Here is a 16,971-nt window from a genome sequence, read left to right as displayed (position 1 = left end):
CACACTGCCACAGCTCCCAGGAATGGCACAGAGGAGAAGGAAGAGAAGGAAGAGCGCAGCTTTGTCCACTGGTCTGTGGGCAGAACTGGGGATTCCATCCTCATGAGATTATCAGGAGATTCCCCCTTTTTTGGCTTGACATTTGATGTCCTCTCTCTAGCCAGCATCTTTAGGTTGGGGTGAGGGGTAAAAAGGGTCTTAGTGGATACTAGATTCTATTCCTCACATCTAGACTCACTTTGATCAGTCAATTTTGTGTTGGCTCTTGTTTTTAGGGGTTTTTGGCTAGGTGTGGTGAGGGGTCTCTCCCGTTTCATGCTGGCTCCAATGTCATTTGCGTGCCAACTCGATGTCCCCTCCCCTTCACCATCTGAGTGCCATCCTTCAGGAAGCAGCAGGGTGCCACTCGACAAAAGGGGAATTCTCAGCCATCAAGGACAGGTAGTTAATGAAAACTACCTGTTTTCAGGTATGATGTTGTAAACAACAACAACAAACAACAAACAGTTAGAACTCCACCCTGGCATCAACCAGCCCAACCTGTGAACTCTGCAACTTTTTTTTTTTTTAAAAACAGGGCAGCTTTTCTACTCATAACACTAACCACTGTGCTTCCCCTGGCAGATGGTGTTGCTGGCTCGCTGCGAAGGCCGCTGCAGCCAGACGTCGCGCTCGGAGCCCATGGTGTCCTTCAGCACGGTCCTGAAGCAGCCCTTCCGCTCCAGCTGCCACTGCTGCCGGCCCCAGACCTCCAAGCTGAAGGCCATGAGGCTGCGCTGCTCGGGGGGCATGCGGCTCACGGCCACCTACCGCTACATCCTCTCCTGCCACTGCGAGGAGTGCAACTCCTAGGGACCAGGGGCGTGGCAGACAGGGGACAAGGGGGTGCTGCTGCGGGGGAAGAGCCCCAAGAAACAACCCGAGGCGCAGGATTGCAGCGAGGACAGGACTAACCCGGCTGGATTGAATCTGAGAGCAGAAGTACAAAATATCCTGGGTTGCTGGATGGTGCTGGTGCTGTAGTGTGGGCTGTGATAAAGGTGAAAGCACAAGGACTTGTTTTTAAGAAGCCTTTCTTTTTTTCTGAAAGGATATTTTGGAGAGTTTCTTCTTTTTCAGACTCGGCTCTGATTACAGAGAGGTGCTTTTACTTTAGGCCATGGGCAGCAGAGGAACAGAGAAGAAGGTCAGCCAGATGACAGCACTGCAGTCTGGAAAGTGACATTTGGACAGAGGATGGGCATCAGTTCCCACAGACAACCTCTTAACCTATCAATTTATTCTCAGTTTTCTAGTTATACTGGCCTTCAAAGCAATCTGTGCCGTTGGCAAGGGTCATCTGTTACTGACCTAGTGGCCAAATGCTGGATAACTTTAACTGTGGTTTAGCAGAAATTACAAATAAACCATTGAAAAGCGAACTGGATATGAAATGCCATGCTTGGAATACCCAGCCTCACTGAAACAATTATTTGCACCATGAGTCATCAGAGTTCAGTGGCTGAGCAACTCTTGGGAAGGGAAAGGTCATGAGACTCACAATTCCCTTCTAAAAGCCAGGAAATGTGACACATCACATCTGTTCAAAAAGCCATTATTCAAAAGCTGAAAACTAATCAAATATTAAAATGCCACATACTAGATGGAGTAGTTTCTTAATTTAAATGGACCTGTTGATGTACAATATCAGAGCCACCAAAATGATGATTAAACCTAGGACTTATTTTCATCTATAGTTCTTACGCCATTGAACAAATACCATTTTGCCTTTTAAAGACAGGCAATCCCCAAATTCTAAATCTCAAAACAACAGGGGATCCAAAGTTTGGGAATAGTATTTGGTATTTGCTGAGAAACTCTGTCCCTCCTCCATCAATATGAGATTTTAGGAAGGTTCAGTCACAGTCTATTGTGACTTCAAGGGAACAACATAACTGTTCTTATCTCATATTAAAATTCTTATGTTCTTGAATGGCAGCATATGCAGTCAGCCAGCAGCATGTCTGTGCTGTTCCCAGAAACCTGGCTGAGCCATTGGTTTGGCAGAAGTCATGAGGGTGTTGAGAGCATCTTTTGCTGTGTAAGGATTCAGGATCAGTAGCACCTGTGAGCACAGTCCTACAGGCGTTGTCTGGGATGGGCTGGATTGGCTCCCATTGGCACAGCAGTGTCTGGCAGGGTCCCGTGGAAGTAGGGGAAGTCCTTTCAGCCCATCTGCTCAGCTCCACCCAGTTTATTTGCAGCAGGTGCCACGTGCAGCAGCTCGAGGATGCACACTGCTGTGTGTGACAGGGAGTCCCCAGGGAGCTCAGTAACAGGAGTTTCTGTGGCTGCTCAGGCAAAGCCTCATTCCTCTGCCTCTGCCTCCTCCTGGTGAATATGTATGGAATGTGAATGCAGGGGTGACAGCCACTGGCCTTGCAAGCCAAACCCTGGAGTAGGATGGCGGTCAGCAGTGGAAAGACATGGTGAGAGCACAGACACCATTCAGAGAGGTTTGGGGTACATGGGAAGAATTCTGTCTTCTGGAGGTGACTTGGAGATGGTCAGTTTTCAAAGACACAGAGCTGTGGGCAAACTAAAGGGTGAATGCAACCCCCAGAAGCTGAGGGGCTCAGATTGAAATGTCAGAACTGGGAGTGATGAGCCCCAGTGAGCTCATTAGACACCATGTGTTGTCCCAGGACTGTCAGTCATTCCTTTCACATCTGATACATGCTCTGAACATCAAAGGGCCAGTCCAGGCAGCGTGAGCTGGGCATTATCACCAGACTACTTTATATAAAAGATCATATGTGCATCCCTTTTCCACCCTCTTTCAACCTCCAGCATCTAAAGATCTCATTATCCAAAAAAGCACCACCCCCTACTGTTAATTATATATAGCAAATTCCAGTCCTCATTCAAAACGTCAGCAATACCTTTGACAGCCAAATAACTACACTGCAAAATATGCATGACCTCTAAGTGTGCTCACAGACACTGCTGCCCACCAGCAGTACTATGCAGCTATCTAAGGAAGGGGAATGTTTGAGGGATAATTGCTATATCCAGCATCACCACTCCCCGGGCCGTGCTGCCTCTGGTCTCCTTTGCCAGTGCAAAATGGGGGGGCTGTGACACAAAATCTGGGTGCTGCAAGTGCCTAAAAGGGGTGGATGGGACCTGGCAGAGCAGCAGGGCACTGATGGAGGTCCTCAGGTAAGGAGAGACAGCAGGGTTCAGCAGAGACCATGCCTGAGCCAATTTAGCAGAAAAGAGAATATCTATAGTGAGAGGAGAGCTTGGCTGGTATTTATACCCAAACCCCCCTCACTAACACAGACCCAGAACTGTAACTTCTCAAATCAGCCTCAAAAAAGAAATTTGTATTTCAACAAAACCTTTTTCTCCCCTCTCCCCCCAGCCCCTTCCTTCCACTTTTGCTGAGTTCCTCTGATGGAACCATCACCTTGTGACCTTAAAGGCTGTTTCCAGGCATAAATGTCAAAGTGAATTCAACATTATCTAATTGAACTGTTGAGTCCAATAAATGTGTGGGAGGAGTATAACAGAAATTATAAATGGCAAAAGAAAACAGTTGTAAATATCTACAATTTGATATTAAACAATGAATCAGACTTCCAAATTCTTTTGGCTTTGTCAGACAATATTCATACTAACATTTAAGAAAAAGTGAAGCTATTCTTCATAACCAAATTCCCCAAAGTCAGTCATAAATCCATATTTTGATACTTTTTTGGTCAGTATTTTAGGAAACTCAGTTCTGAATTAAGCACACAAGTGCCACCTATGTTAAATTCAGATGGTGTATTGAAGCTAAGAAAAATGAGGCTTCAGATAAAAACTACAGCGTCTAGCTCATGGTGAGAAAGAGTCTAAATGGTGCTTGGAGATGAGCTGGCTTCCTGATTTATTGGTCAGATACCACTCTGGATACTAAAGCTCTGTTTTTCAAGTCAGACTACTGTGTAAGTGTTTCTTAAATTGAACAACAGGGAGGACAATGCTTTCCAGATAATGTGGGGCTCGTTCTTTGCTGGAGAATCCTCTTGCTGGGATTTGAATGAGAAGGCTTTGTCCTTTTGTCCCCTCTCACTGCACCTCACCCTTCAGGCACCATCTTCCCCCCTAGAAAGGCTGGTTGAGCTGTGATGACCCTGTGGCTTGCACAGGGTGAGGTGATACAGATTTCTGACTGTCACCTTCCTATGCCCTCCCCTCTTTTGGTGAAGTTTCTGAAATGAGCTTGGCTTATTTGTGAAAGGCAGCTGTCCTGGCAATGTTGGGGCTATTCTTCAGCTGGATTGACTGCAGTCATGGTGTCTGTGAAAAGGGGAGATCTCAAACTCCCAATGTTTGATTAATCTGTCAGTGCCCCAGGAAAGCCAAGACCCTTGGGCCAACCAGTTTGTCAGTGTCCTGTTATGGAGACTCTTCTGAAATAATCCTGCTGTGCCAGAGGATGGTTTGGCCTGCTTGGTCAGGGTTTTTGTGTTTGGTGTCACACACCAAACACAAAAACCTCCTTCTCGGTCTCCATACATTCACACACTACCAGCACCCCTGAAGGACTCACATTAACAGTTTATGGAATAATATTTTATTAATAAAACAGTGACAGGTTAAGGTTCAAGAATTGCAGGTGATTGTGTCTGACTGAAAAGACTGTTCAAACAAAATATTACTTCAAAGCAAAATCCTAACAAGGTCCAGTCCCAGTAAAAGCCAGCTCAAGATCATTCAACACACACAGAGTAGAGTTCTTACCCAAGGAGAGGGTAAGAACCACAGCTGCTCATTTAACAGCAGGACACTTGTATCTCTCTGTTTTCAGATGCTGTGTGGCTTGTCAGAAAGTACCACCAAATTTCCTCCTCTGCAAGGGTTTCAACAGAGCCCAGCTGTAGCATCTGCACTCCTCCACTCCACTCCACTCCACTCCACTCCACTCCACTCCACTCCACTCCACTCCACTCCACTCCACTCCACTCCACTCCACTCCACTCCACTCCACTCCACTCCACTCCCTGTTTAGTTCCCCCCAGATTGTGTGGGAATTTGGGGGGTACTGACCATGTTCTTTATAGGGAGAAGGAGCTGTGTTTTCCCTTATAATATCTGTACCATTATTTTTTGATCCCCAGTCATTTTCCCACACATGGAGACCAGAGGCAAACACCAGAGCTTTGGTGGTGTCCTTTGCTTGTAAGAAAAGCCTTCCAATGCCTCCAGTTTGTGCCTATCAGAAATAATCTGTGATTTGCCAGAATAAAAGAGCCCATGATGTAGCAAATTTTAATTATTTTGCTCCCAGTTTCAAAGCCACTATATTTGTTCAACCTTTGTAAGAATCATTAAATGGAATAACTCACTGCTTTCTTGGAGATATCCCCCCCATGACAACACCTCACCTTGCCTGCTGACCTTGAAGAACTTTTGCCAAGAGTTCCTGAGCCTGGCTGTCTCCCAGTGGCTTTTATCAGAGCTTTTGTAAATTACTGCCACAGGGCTCATGCAGAAATAGGAGAGGTAAAGCTCACTGACATCCATGGTACACCACAGTCTGTGGTGGGCTTTCACAGCTTAAACCTGTTCACCAAACCCTTCCAGACCTACCACAAAGTCCTGAAGCTCAGGCAGGACTGCCTGACTTACAGGCAGAATGTTTCTGGGAAAGAGGAGGGAAATAAGAGGTCCCTGTCCCATAGGAGCACTCCACTGCTCTGCTGCTCTAAACTCAGTTCTTAGTCCCTGATGTGAGAAAAAGAAGCCCCTGAGCTCCCTCCTGTGGGTGTTTTTTACAGTGTCTAGTTCTACTTGTTTAGTGACGGTGGCTTCATGAAGAAATTGCCTGAAGTAGGATTAAACCCTCTACAAAACACAGTTCTGCTTAGCAGAGCACTTTTCTTCTGACTTGGGGCATAAATATTTTTGAAAAATCCAAATGCAATTAAAAAAAGCTGGTGTAAGGAGGGAGAGGAGGGTTTGTCTTGCTTTCTTTGACTGTAATTATTTGAAAGACAAGGAGCTGACAGCCTTCTAAAATAGATTACATTGTAGCTAACAGATAATAAGACAGATAATTCTTACAAAAGTCCAGCAGGCTGATAGAAATTAGCAACCCAGTTAAATTTGCTGTGTTGCAAACTTGTGTACAAATAAGATTATTGGAAATCCAAATTGTGAGTCTCTTCATTTTATTTTGCAAGGAAAGGGTCATAATTTCTGTTATTGTTTAAAAGAGAGGCCAATCACCAGTAAACTGCAAACTATGTTAGTAAGCAGTCTAATGCACTGAAAATGGTGATTCTATACAAAAAAGATGCTTTGTGTATCAAGATAAGAAAATTTAGAGTTCATTAAGGAGAATAAGTAATCTTGTCTGGCTTGCACCAAGAATGATATATCAAAGTGTTTTGTTCTTTTTTTTTCTTTTTCTAATAGACCATTCAGAAAAGGTCAAGGAATCAAAAACATGTATGAAAATACAAAAGGACATCTATAATTTGTCTGAGTCAGAATTAATACTTCCTTTAGATGTTAACCAGCAGTGCATCCCATGAAATATTAAAAGAGTTAATCATATTCCCACCTAATCTACATATATTAATGTGATCTTTTATTCTTGAAAGAATTAAAGAGCAAATCCTGAGTTACAGCTGTTTTCATTCAGATGCAAAATTGGTATTCCAAGCTCTACATGGATCTCAAGACTTGATAATTTTCCATTCTTTTGAGGCTTTTCAGACATAAAAAATAATGGAGGTTTGCACTGATATTTTATACTGTAGTCAATCACTGTATAAAAAAGATTAATCTGGGGAGCTGTGGTAAGTTGTGTGCCAAGATTAATTACCCCAGCTCCCTACCCTAAGCACTAGAGCTTCTGAATTGTTGGATCTAGTTCTGCCTCCAAAATAATTTTTGGAGCTGAATCCTCTACCCTGAAATCTTCAGTCACCAACTCTGTAACAGGTGGGGATCAAAACCCCTCACTTGAGTGGTCTGTGATGAGTCTCCCCTGTCTTGGGTGATCATGCACAGAAACTGTGCATAAGTGAGGAGGTAAAATCTCCAGAGCAGTTGTCAGTAATGCAGTCTGAGTGAGCTGAGCAGGCTCCCAGCTTGGCAGAAATGTTGAGCTGCTCTTTGCGCTTGAGTTTGCTGAGTTTTCTGCAGATGCACATTCCCAGTTAGTCACTGCAGGAAAGACAGAGACAACTTCTGCTGGTCAGAGAGACTTTTATCTAAAACTGTGAGGCTGAAAATATCCCAGGTAAGTATCTGAGCAAATTAGAAATTAGATTTGAAGAACTTACACTAACAGTATTGTAGTGGTGAAATTACATGCTTACTGTCTTCTTTGTTCTTTGAAAATGTCTTAAAAATGCTTTTGCAGAACTCAAACACTAAACAAATCAGCCCCATAGCTTTACCAAGATGCAGTTTCACACTATTAGAAATACTAACTCTCAATCTTTGTGCCATATTTCTGTGTATATGTACAGATACAGTAAAAGGCTCTATTTCACAGAAATCTCTCTTCAGCCTCACAGCCCTCTACCCTTTCTCAAAGCCTGGAGAAGAGCAAAGGCCTCTACTGGACCCTCTCCACTGCTCTTAGAAAGCAGCTGTGTTTCACCACTGTTTGCAAGATGGATAAAATTTAGCAAGCAGGTGGCCTGAATCACTCATCATCCTCCTGAAGTGAAACATCACTTGGTGCTCAAATCCTCCCAGGTCCCTCAGCTCTCTGTGGCCACATCAGGGGTCACTCATTGGAGCCAAATAAATATTCCAGACATAATGTTTTGTAGAAAAGGGATCGGGGTGACCCCATGCAAAACTGCATGTCTGTGTTTACTCTTCCCATCTGTGCTTTTTATGGGTTTAATTCTTTTTAAATGCAGATTTTCCCAACTCTTGCTTTGTTCTCCTTTACAGCACTGACAAAGATTATTGGAACTTAAACAAAATTGTTTTATGGTGTTGAGAAATTGTGCCATTTCTCAAATCTGGAAAAATATTTTAAAAGGTAGTTCTCTTCTACAGACTGTAATTGTGGGCAAAAACATATCAGAAGATGAAACACAGCAGAGGATGTTTGGGGGAACTAAGACACCATATTGTAGACTTCAATGAAAAGACAGTAAAGAATTTTCTCTAGCCAAAGGAATCCCACCATTAATACTCAATTGAATAAACACTAAATGAAATCTGAGTGGGATTTTTCAAGGGTGCTCAATATTGACTTAACTCTACCTTCATTCACACAGAAGAGGAGCAATCAGCAACTTCAGGGAGAGCAAAGCCTGGCCAGCAAAGCCTCCTGCCTGAGGCTGAGGGGGGAGGCAAGGAGGGAAGGATCCATTCCTGCAAAGAACCTGCTCAGGATATTGGCAGCCCTCAGCATCAGATATTCACAAGTCAGCTGCTCATAACTGAGGAAAACACAGATCTATTCTTTTTTTTTCATCCCTCTCACCCACCTTGCTCCTCCTCACCTACCCTGCACCTCTTAACACGTGGGAACAATCACCCTGCTGATGTCAGACCCATCTCCACACTGCCCAAACACTCCCAGTAACTGGGACCTGCTGCAGCAAGACTGTGCAAACTTTACAGCAATTCTAATCTTATATGAGCTACATATGTTCAAATATTACCACTCCAGGGACCAGAGTTGCTCCTGCCTCACATATTTCATTCCCTTTGATGCACAAGAGAGTCCCTGCACTGGGAGAAGCCATCCCCATGCTCCCTGATTTCTCCTGTGCTGTTTCTTTGTTTATATTTGATTCCTTCTTTAAGGAGGGCCTTGAACAATGAGGAACAGACAGTTCAACATTCTTCATCTGTATTCTCCTGCTTGGAACAGCCTCAAGGGGGAAATATATGTGTTAATTCTGGCTTTTCATCTGCAGGCACCATGAATTTCAGAACACAACATTGTGATATTTTCCCCTTAAACTGTAATGATAGATGCAGGAATATGATGTGTATGTGCACACACAGGGAAGATGAGACAGTGTTTGTTCTGGGATGCAAAAAGCTGTAGTTTCTAGCCTTGACTTGGATAACCATAGCTTTTTTGAAATTATTTATATTACAGTCTTTCACTGAGTTATAAAAGAGAAACATACAGAGACACACACAACCCCACTTTTACATATTCATAAATGTATTTTTATGCATTTAAGCCTCAATAGTGCCATGGCTGTCAGACAAAATAACTGCATGAATGACCTTGAAAGCAATAAAATAAGAGGTGATAAATACAAAATGAGACTAGGTCAGCAGTACACCTGGCTGCAATGCAGGCAAAAGGCATTACTGACTGCTCCTAGATTTTGCTGAGTAACCTACACTTTCCCCTGGAGGTGGAGCACAGCATGAGGCTCAGGCATGATGAAATCCCTGTGAATCCCTCCTTCCTTTCTGGGAGAGAGCTGAGGATAAGCCTTTAGGTGGAGCTCACTTACCACTGCTTTTCCTGCTGGACACAGCTGGCCTGGGCCAGCCCTGCAAGGAGAGAAAGCAGAAATAATCTGATTTTCACAGCTCAAGTTAATAGCCAGGCTCTTCACGACTTAAAAAATGAGATTGGAGGTGCTGTGAGCATGGGAGCACAGGACAGGGGGTGCACCCAGCACATTCCACTGGATGGCTGGAGAAGGCTGCACTGGGCTGTGGGACAGAGAGGGCAGACTCTGTGACTGGGACAGGAAGGCAGGATTTGTGCTCAGCATAGGGAATCAGCTGCAAATTGTGTGGTTCCTAATTCCCCCATCATTTCTGTGAGATCTGGCATGCTGGAGAGCAGTAGCAGGAGTAAGTGGAGGAAAACTCTGTGCTGGCAGCAAACCCCACATCAACTGGGGACTGCAATTAGTCACATTTTGTCTAACAAAGCCAGGCTTGTAAAGGCCCATTTACCTGTAAAAGTAAAACTGGTAGCACACTGTAAAAGTCCTACCAGTCATCACAGGCAGGGCCTGTGTCAGCTTTAGGAGGATGAAGAATGAGAATGCCCTTGGTAGCACCAGGGGAAAGGTCCAGACTGCAGTAGGGGACAGGAATGGTCCTTAAATCTGCAAAATATGAAGAGGCCAAATCATTGCATTCCACTTTTCTTACCCATACAGCTGCCAGCAACATCACACCCTACTCACAGAAAATCATGAGACGACCTCAAATTTTGCCTACCATGTTTTTACACTGTCTTGGTTTGGAAAGACAGGTGTCTGCTAAGGAAGGCAGGTCCTGAAATGGATCTCCTCCCTCAGAATTGCTATAAATTTTGAAATTAAGGGGGCTCTCAGGCAAAAATATGGGAGTAGGAATAACAGTTCTTAATTAAAGAAGAAAATAAAAGGATAAAATAAACAATGCAGTACACTAGAACAACACTGTCAGAGTCAGAACACACCCTGACACCCTGTGGGTCAGGGTGTTGGCAGCAGTCCCACTGGAATCGTCACTCAGCCCTCCTGCAGTGTCAGGGCTGGTTCTGCTGGAGCAGGGATCCTGTAGAGAAGGATGTGTTCTTCCTCTGAAGATCCAGGGGAAGAGGCAGCTGCTGTTCCTCTGGGAATCCAGTGGAGAAGCTGTGCTGGTGTTCCAGAATCTCCAGATTATATCCAGGCAGGAATGCTTGGCTCCTCCCTCTGGTCACACATCTCCCAATGGGATGCTGTAGCTCATATCAGCCATGCAGTGACATTCAATAGCTGTTATCAGCAGATGTCCCCTCTGAGGGAGGAGTGGGTGTGGAAGAGATAAGGCAAACTGCCCACTGAACAGCAGACAGCTGCCATACAGGTGGCAATAGAATACAATTTGCTTGGCAATCCAGGACATACACTCAAGGGTTTCCTGGGGTAAGCAGATGTTTGGGACAGCAAACTTATACAGAAGCAACTTTACACTGAGGGCATCTTGCTGGCAGCTCAGTGAGGATCTTGCATGGATATCACAGAGTGATCAGTAGATGCTGCTTTTCTTTCTTGTTTTTTAGTGCCTGCTTGTTTCAGTTGGATTCTCATAACTTTCTCATCTTTTTCTCGGCTTGTGCAGGAAGTACAAGTCCCATCTTCTACCCCCCAACACCCTAATGGGTCTGAAGATCTGTGAAAAGTAAATCATTTAGTAAATTTCCCATAAAGACTTGGTCAGCTGAAACTGCATCTGTGCCAAAAGTTCTTCACTATTTTGTAATTTCTCACAATCAGCACCCTGACCTCCTCCTCATGTGCTCAAGAGCGGATGTTTTGAAAGGAACTCCAGTTACAAGGGAAACAAAGTTTAACAGTGTTGCTTCTCATTCTGTCACTACTTTTCTCCCCAGCCCCTTGGTTTTTTTACAGGATAATGCCTAATTAATGAACCTGTAAGCAACATTAGTAATTTAAGATTATGTCTTAGTTCAGTTAGGATGATTCACTACCCTTTTCACATTACAGATCACTACCCACCACTGTAAACATCTATTGAGATCAGCAATAACAAATTCCAGTGCTGAAGCATTACTCCAACTTGCACTGTAAATATTATCCTTTCTCTGGCTTTCTTCTACATTCTGAAAATATTCAGCAAAACTTGACTAGAACATCCTGAAGACAGCATGTTATCCTCTGTGTTACACAGAATTTAGCAGGCAGGATGTGGCTCTTGAATTAAGGGGCCCAGAATCAGGCCTGTGTTTGACCTCCTACTGCAGGTGGAGAGGATCCAGGTGAGACAACTGAGCCTAAAGTCCACTCACCTGAGCAGACATTCAGTGTATATCTCTGGGTGAGCTGAGTAGCCTTTTAGACTGATTGTTCTGACCAGATGCTTGTGGTCTATAACAGGATATTAGACACCCATTGCAGAGGTAGAAAAATACTCTCCAGTTTTTATCTTCAAGCTGAATCAACCTATTTCTTTCTTAAAAAAAAAAAAAGAAAAAAAAAGGAGGAATAATTCCATCACTCTAATCTATTATCTTACTATCATTCTTATAGCAGAAAGCCACAGATGCAGATCAATATACAGTACAATATACAGAAAAAAAGGGCAGAATTTTAACTCAAAGAACTGAGATCCATGTACAGCCATACAGCAGCTGTGGAGACCAATAGGAATCACAGAGATGCTGTTAATATAGTCTATCTCTGCTGATATCCTAACAAATAAGAAGAGGAAACATGGTCTAGATGGATCTTCTGAGAGGTGAGTAGCACCCAGAGCACCTACCAAGAGTAGCCACTCACAAACACTGTCCAAGTGTGAGATTGCCTCAGTTCAGGCCCTTCACATTTCCACTGCTGACTGAGATGATGGAATAGAGAGGATGCCTTTGGTATTTGCATGTGGCATTAAACAGGAGGGGCTGCAAATACAAATTATTATTCAAAGCAATCCTGACAAATGGAAGGCACTGCCTAAAGCAAACAGAAGGGAAACCTGAAAGATGCAGTGAGACAGGAAAGAATAATCAGCAGTACAAATACAAACCCACTCCAGGAGGAGATATGGGGAATTATGGTGGGTCACAGCAGAGCATAAGTCAACATTATGTTGTTATGTGAAAGCTAAATGCAATGCTAGGCAGCATTGTGAGGTACCTGAAGCAACCCTTCCACTTTATTCGGTGTTAGTGATGCTTCAACCAGATTAGTGGGATCAATTTCGAGCTCAAAAAAGATGTTCACTAACTGGGGAAAGTAAAGAGGAGAGAAATTCGACAGAGGGCAGGAAAACATTGCCTGCAAGAAAGAATTGAAGGAATTGGGCTGTACAGCCTAGAGAAGAGAAGGGTAAGGGAAAAATGTGTTGAAAATATTAACATAAGCAGCTGCAGGGATAAAACTCAGAGTATCCATAATGAAAGAAACATTCTTGCACAGAAAACGTGGAAATACCATAGGTGGCTGTTAAGACACACCCTTAGGTGCCTTTAAGAAGCTTAGATAAATGTTTAGGTATGGCCAATCCTGCCTCCAGATGGTGCAGTTAATTAAATGATCTCCTCAGGTTTCTTTCCATGCCCTGGTGTGTAAGAGTGCATCATGACCATTTTGTCACAATATCTTTCTTTTGGGTAAGCTCATGATGCATGAACTCCAAGGAGAGGGTTAAAACAACTAAGGGTTATAACAATTTTGCCACCAAACTAAGGAGAGGAGCTCAAGGATCGTGTCCTTGGTGGAGTGGCTGCTGAAGAAAAATTACAGCAACAGGACTCTGATTGGGAAGCAGAAAAGGAGAATCACTTGCAAGCTGCCACCAAAACTGAGCTGAAAAGACAGCGGAGCTACAAAATTTAGAAAAAGTAAATATACTGTGAATTTGTTTCACACAGCAGGGCAGCCTGCAGAGGCCTGGCAACACTTGGCACATTAAAGTGTGGGCCCAGGTACCCTATTTTTTCTGATTGTTGCTTGGCCAGAGAAAATCTAGCTCTGGTTTGCAGCTGTGAGCATGAGCTCTCAGTGCCTGCTGCAGGGGGCTGTAGGTCTGAGACAGACTGAAGCCATAGTTATTGGAACCCTGGATGCTGAGAATTTTAAAGTTTCTGTGCTTAAAGACACAGACCCACAAGAGAACACTGCATTTGACATGAGGCTGTGAAGAAGGCTTCCAAATTGATAGTACTGGGATCACGGGTGTGTAGTTGGTTAGAAGTGTGTAATATCACAGGGTGGAAAACTTAGAGTTTGGGGTTTTAGAAAACAGAAATAAATATGAAGCAAGATGGAGGTTTTAGGGTGGAGGCAGGTTGTTCTTCTTTACCTTCTTCTTCCTTCTCCTTCATGGGTTTGGGTGATTTGTAATCGGACAGAAAAGTCCTCATTGTGGGCTTTGAGTGATCAGTTCTTGGGTTAAACGGGAAAATAATGTAGGTGTCCTTTCTTAATTGGATGGTTTAGTCTTAAAAGACCTTGTAACAAGATATAGTTGGCCATTTTGTGCCTTCTAATGCAAAGCTGCAAACTCATGGTTGTGAGACTGTTTTACTGATAAGAAATAATAAACACCTGAGTCTGAACATGAATTACTGTCTCAAGTTCCAAACCCAGAGAAACTGATACATACTGTTGAAGATGCCTCTCTACTTGTGCTTTTACTCCTTTTCCCCCCACTTTTTCTTTCCAGGAGTGATGATTCTAAACAGCTGTACCACTGGTCTGACGTACAGTGTCCAGACCATAAGAGACTTAGGCTTTATAGCTGTGAAGCTATATAGGAAAGGAGATGGTCAAAAAAGGTGTTTTGAAACCTCACAAAACAGTCAAAGAGAAAATATTTTAGGGGAGAAGGTGGAGGTGAGCATAGGGAACGACAAAAAAAAAAAAAAGGAAAAAAAAAGAGGCAAATGCTGGTTCCATAGAGAACAGGCACAGAGAGCTACACCCCCAGGGCAGCCCTGGGGTCTCTGCTGAAGGCAAAAAGCCAAGGGTAAGTGTTTCCCTAGGTGTATGTCCCTGCTAAAGCACTGTAGCTCTGATATCCCAATTACAGAGGCTTCTGGGCAGCTTCACTGACTTCTGATATTGCACCTTCACCTTTTACTGACCTGTGATGACTCCTCAGGCTTAGAGATGACATCCAGGATGAGTTGTTCTATCACCTTCCTGGGCATGAGGGTGAAGGTGATGGGCTTGTGGTTTTCTGGGTGCTCCTTGCTGCCCCTTTTGAAGACAGGAGTGATGGTGACTTTCCCCCAGAGCTCAGGCACCTCTCCTGGGGATCACCATCCCTGACCTGTGGGCTGTGCTCCCTGTGCCAGGGGCAGGAGTGAAGATAATCCCTGGCCAGGGCTGGAGACTTCAGAATTCAGAATGAGATTATTTGGTGACCAACAAGCAACGCCATTATCAGGTCCTTGTTCAGGATGCACTTTACAGCTGGTGGAATGATGAAGGCAAGCTATGAATGTTAGAAACAGTTTTTTAGGAATTATACAGTTCCTGTCCATTACAGCACATAAACAGTTGGACTCAATGATGATAAGAGGTCTTTTTCAACCTGAATGATTCTATGATTATCTAGCCTTAGTCATTTGGAGAAGAATTATCATGAATGCATAAATCCATCTTAAAATATAAACCTCAGAAACAGGTTCCAAAGTTTAAGAAAGTCCTCAAATCCGGAAGTGACCACATAAGCTTTACTGCTTGCCTGCAAGATTGTCCTGGGTCTGTGGAATCATAGAATGATTTGGGTTGGAAGGGACCTTAAATTTCCACCTCCCTGTGCCTGGCAGTATTAGGGCATGTCCTATTCACAGGTGCCATGCCTGTTTCTGCAGTTGTTAGTCAAGTCTCATCTGGAGCCCAGGACACCTTGCATAGGCTGTTTTCATCAATACTTTTCAGAGGGGAGGGAAGACAAATTACAGCTATTCCTAATGAAGAAGTCAATCAAGACTGAACAGCTGTCATGATAATATTCCACATCTGGATCAATTAAATGTCACTACCTGCACTCCTCTGCAGTATCTGTAGAGGTGCCAGTACTTGTGTTCCTGCCACCATAAAATCTTTCATAAATCAGCTTCACCTCCATCACCCTGTGTGCTGGTCACTGCCAAAGTCCTGTACATCTGCCACCTCCTCCTCAGGAGCAGCAAACCACAGTGGATGCAGGCTCAGCAGCACTGCCATGTCACCACTAGATGACAAACAAGACAACAAAATTTCACAATTAGAAGACATGATTGCAGTTTACAAGGAATTGCACAAAGGAAAACCAGCTGTGGAAAATTCCAGACAATAACTTGGGAGAGAAAAGCCAAACTTTTAGGCAGAACAGATTTCCCTGGAAAGAGTCTGCTGTGGTTTAAGGTGTGGCAATCCACCAACACAGGGCTCATATGAAGCCTGCATGGGTTTAAAGGTCAATTTATCTCTGCCCTTTTCCTCAGCCTGAGTAAATACAGGCACTGCTGGCCAGCCCAGTTTGCAGAGGTGCTGAACCTGGAAGAGGGTTTTGTGCATAGTGATCTCCAGGAGCTGTGCTATTCCATGAACCTAGAAGAGGGTTTTGTACATAGTGATCTCCAGGAGCTGTGCTATTCCATGAACCTAGAAGAGGGTTTTATGCACAGTGACCTCCAGGAGCTGTGCTATTCCATGCTGTGCAACCCCTGGTTCAGGGGGAAAGCTGTACCTGCTTCTCAAGGGAATGATATAATGTAGCAAAGGCCAGTGTTCATGGGGATGTGGCTATTTTAGGGTAAAAGATAACAGGCACATCAAAGCATCTCATTTCAGAATACCTTCCTTCATTAAGCAAACCTCATGTTTATATAATGTGCAATCCCAGAGCCTCATATGAAAATGTCAGGATTTTTTTTTTCAGAAATACAAAATATCACATATATTTGCTAATTAATCAGAGTGTGTTTACTTTGCTGATGGCTGCTGTTTCCATTGGTCAGTCAATCCCAGGTGAAATGCTGACTTTCTAATGAACTCAAGGCATTTGAAATCACTAACCAATATTCAAAAGGCCAGCTCTTTCTGGTGTTGTCTATGCACATTCTTCAAGTATGAAATTATGCAAATACACTTGGTTTATTAAAATCTTACCTCAGTGCTAAGGCACTTATGACTGTGAATTCAGAAGACTTGACTGACAGAACTGCTTCAATTGCTTCACTTGATTGACATAGATTAAAAGTCATATTTAATTGTCAGAAGAATTACCAGATGAGATATTTCTTGTACCTTTGTCCAGGAATTTCTGAACAGGTGCCAGTTCCAGAAAGCACGGTGACTTAGACAAATGTCTGTCACCATCATATTTTCTGAAAAATCCCTTTGCCCAGGATTCTTCTCCTGGGAAGCTGAGAAGCCTCAGAGAAAAATGAAAACAATATTATCTGATTTGCTTCTCCTGTGTTTTGCTGCTTTGGAATGTTTTTGGAGGTTGTTTACCAACAGGTGGTTGTTTCATTGGATTCTGCTGTGAATTGTTTTG

At 43.6% G+C, this 16,971-nt stretch overlaps 1 protein-coding gene across 5 annotated transcripts in view; it reads left to right on the top strand.

Moving 5' to 3' along the window:
* NDP (norrin cystine knot growth factor NDP) overlaps nucleotides 1-1,421 on the top strand; it is a 37,294-nt gene extending 35,873 nt beyond the window's left edge. For all 5 annotated transcript variants that reach the window (XM_066545506.1, XM_066545502.1, XM_066545503.1 and 2 more), the window contains one exon: nucleotides 625-1,421. In XM_066545506.1, the coding sequence (XP_066401603.1) occupies nucleotides 625-852 (228 nt within the window). In that variant the 3' untranslated portion in view covers nucleotides 853-1,421. The remainder of the gene's footprint in view (nucleotides 1-624) is intronic.
* The last annotated feature ends 15,550 nt before the right edge of the window (nucleotides 1,422-16,971 follow it).

The sequence above is a fragment of the Molothrus aeneus genome, chromosome 2 (genome assembly GCF_037042795.1).
Source record: "Molothrus aeneus isolate 106 chromosome 2, BPBGC_Maene_1.0, whole genome shotgun sequence".
NCBI classification, from domain to species: domain Eukaryota; kingdom Metazoa; phylum Chordata; class Aves; order Passeriformes; family Icteridae; genus Molothrus; species Molothrus aeneus.
Note: the sequence above shows the minus strand (reverse complement) of the source record. Positions and strands in the feature narration are given on the sequence as shown.